This window comes from Paramormyrops kingsleyae, chromosome 3 (genome assembly GCF_048594095.1).
Source record: "Paramormyrops kingsleyae isolate MSU_618 chromosome 3, PKINGS_0.4, whole genome shotgun sequence".
Taxonomy (NCBI): domain Eukaryota; kingdom Metazoa; phylum Chordata; class Actinopteri; order Osteoglossiformes; family Mormyridae; genus Paramormyrops; species Paramormyrops kingsleyae.
In genome coordinates, this window is record NC_132799.1 from 33,699,144 (window position 1) to 33,702,162 (window position 3,019).

Below are 3,019 nucleotides of genomic sequence, written 5' to 3' on the forward strand. Positions count from 1 at the left end.
ATGTACTTAGTTCTATACTTGACAATTGTGAAGATTTTAAGTAAATTTTACTCGTTTATATTGAAATTAAAACATTATTTACTTGTACTTCTTAAATAAAATATATTATATTTTTCATTGACAAAGGCATGGCCAACTTCCAAATATTGAGTAAATCTTACTAATTTACAATATAAAATAAATAACTGGCTTTTATATATTATAATACTTAAATAAATTAAGTAGATTTTAAATTTTATCCAACAAATTTTATCAATGTTAATATTTTGCTTATACAGTTGATTGATAAATCTGATTGTAGTTGGTGTCTCTCTACCATGAACCAGACATAAAAATCACAAATTGACAAATTACACAATACAAATGTAATTTCAACATTTTATTTAACAATTAACAAATAAAACCAATAAAACATTTGGTTTCAACAACTATGCCCCAGGGAACAGGGAATTGTTAGAAGTCAGAAAAGTGACAGTGGCATATTCTCAGTTTTTAAATCCTTCACCCCAACTCGAAGTGCACCCCAACCTTTAGATCAACAAGGGCAATCTAAGTACAACATGGAACTATCTGGCCTTGATTGTTATGTCGATGTTTTAATCTGTATTGCTTTAAAAGTTCTAAGCGTTTTGCTGCCCTAAAGCTACAATTTTTGCATATCCATCTCATGGATGGCCCTGTCAGTCTTTGACCAATAATGAAGACGGTCTTGGGCCGGGCATTCAGGGCCAATTCGACCTGCCAGTACCCAATCCAGAGGTACAAGAAGTTGAACCATGTTGTCCCGGAAATCCAGCTCGTCATCAATTCGTGGCAGCAGGTAGGAGTCCTTCTGAGTGACAGGGTTTAGCTTCCTGTAGTCGACACACAAATGACAGGATGTCCCTCTTCCTGACGAGGACTGTGGGTTCTGCCCATGGGCTGTCAGAAGGCTTGGTCTCTCCTATCGCTGCAGCCTCTTTTTGATCCACTGCTCTAGTCCTTGTCGATGAGGTCACAGGCAGATGGGCAGGGCCCCTCCCATGTCGATGCTGTGCTGCATGAGTGAGGTGGGGCAGCAGCCTTTGTCCCTGGCAGAGATGATGTTCTGATAAGAGCTCAGGAGGCTTTTGAGCTGGTTCTGCAGCTGCACCATCAGGTCCTCACTGCTCCTCTGCCACAGCTGGTGGGCAGCCTGCACTGCCTTGGCCCCTTTTTGGGCGAAGCTGCTGCTGCACTGCTGGGGGGTCCTGGCATGTTGGGGGAAATGGAAACAGGTGGCGTCTTCTCTTACGGACAGGGACCATTCTCTTCCCTTCTTACGGACGGGGACCATTCTCTTCCCCTCTTACAGACGGGGACAACTCTCTTCCCCTCTTACGGACGGGGACCACTCTCTTCCCCTCTTACGGACTGGGACCACTCTCTTCCCCTCCCCCTGTGTTGGTGTATAGTACATGTGGGATACACATAAAGTCACATCTCTCAGACACGTTGGAGGGAGAATATACAATGGATAATCCCCGATCCCTGGTGATTATGGATATTTTTACACTAATGGATACCAATCTCAGGAATGGGCATTAAGCATAATGATATAAAGTAATTTGTCATCCTCTTAGCCTAAGAGAGTCACTTACAATGGAGAGTGACAAACTGATAAACTAGCAATTTGATTGTTACGTCATGTTTTTAATTTTTATAATTTTCAAAAACTTACAACAGCTTGCTGCATTACTAAATAGCTGACACTCGTGTGGGTGTCTCCCCTACAGTGGATTAGCTTCCGTTCAGGCTGTCCCTGGTCTTGTGCCTTGTCCTTTCCAGAATAAGCTGTAGGCAACCTGTACCAGATATATGGTTGACAGATAAATGGGGGATGGATGGATGGATGGATGTCTTTAATAATTGATAGTAAACGGTTCAATAGCTACAATGATAGATGCTCTTTAGTCCTACTGGTATTCTCAGTTCTCGGTTTTCCTGCTTGGTAGAGTGGTTACAAACAGGAAGTAGATTTGCAAGTTTGTGCTGCCTGACTGCATTAAACAGCAGCTGTGGAAACTTCAGAGAGGATTAAAGAGGGACATTCGAGTCATTTCACAGTCACTGGTGCACAGACATGATGGCTTTACTGGGACTGTTCCTCTGGACACTTGCCCTGTCTGTTCAAGGTGAGTGTCCTCACTATGAGACCAAGACAATGTCTCTCCTTTAAGAACTCATTCTAACTCATTGTTGTTTAGTTCTATGATATTGTGTTAACCTCTAAACATTTACACCAAGCTTTATTATTGTTAAAAGATATTTGTTATGATAAAAAAGATGATTCTCATGCATTAATTGCAGGCTCCGGGGCTCAAATCATCCTGACTCAGAGTCCAGCAGTGGAATCAGTCGCTGTTGGAGACACTGTCACTCTGAACTGCCAATCCAGCAGCTCAGTTGGGAGCAGCTTAGCCTGGTATCAGCAGAAACCTGGAGAAAGTCCCAAACTTCTCTTCTACTCATTAAGTAGCAAGGTGTCTGGGGTTCCAGACCGTTTCTCCCATAGCCGTGATGGCACAAATTACAGGCTGAAAATCAGTGGAGTGCAGGCTGAAGATGCAGGAGATTATTACTGTCAGCAGCATACTAGCTGGCCGTACACACAGTGACACAGGCCAGTACAAAAACCTTACTCAGCTGTGCATACGCTCAGTCTAGGAAATTTAAATAACTACCAAAATTGCCAGATTGTTCAAAATAGATACTGACTACTGTTTACTGGATTCTGGTGTTCCTTCATAACCTGAGACCTGGATGGTGAGCGCTTATTTTCTTTTTTGTTCAATTTCAGCTTTGTGTATATAATAGTTGTGTCCTAGAACGATCAAACTAGCGAGTTACATCTTCCTTTGTTTTGAAACACATTTTCTTGTCATCCACGTACTACTCTTTTGATTAGTTACTTAATGTTTCAGTGGATTTTCCTTTATATATGTTTCTTATTATTGTTATTTTTCTTATTGATGTTTGGAGCTGTGATACAGTGACTTAG

General features: G+C 41.6%; 1 gene segment (V, D, J or C); it reads left to right on the forward strand.

Annotated features, from left to right (window-relative positions):
- The first annotated feature begins 2,104 nt into the window (after positions 1 to 2,104).
- Positions 2,105 to 2,636, forward strand: LOC140588145 (immunoglobulin kappa variable 3-15-like). The segment is given in 2 exon segments: positions 2,105 to 2,153; positions 2,329 to 2,636. Coding segments are annotated over 2 exon segments (357 nt in total).
- The last annotated feature ends 383 nt before the right edge of the window (positions 2,637 to 3,019 follow it).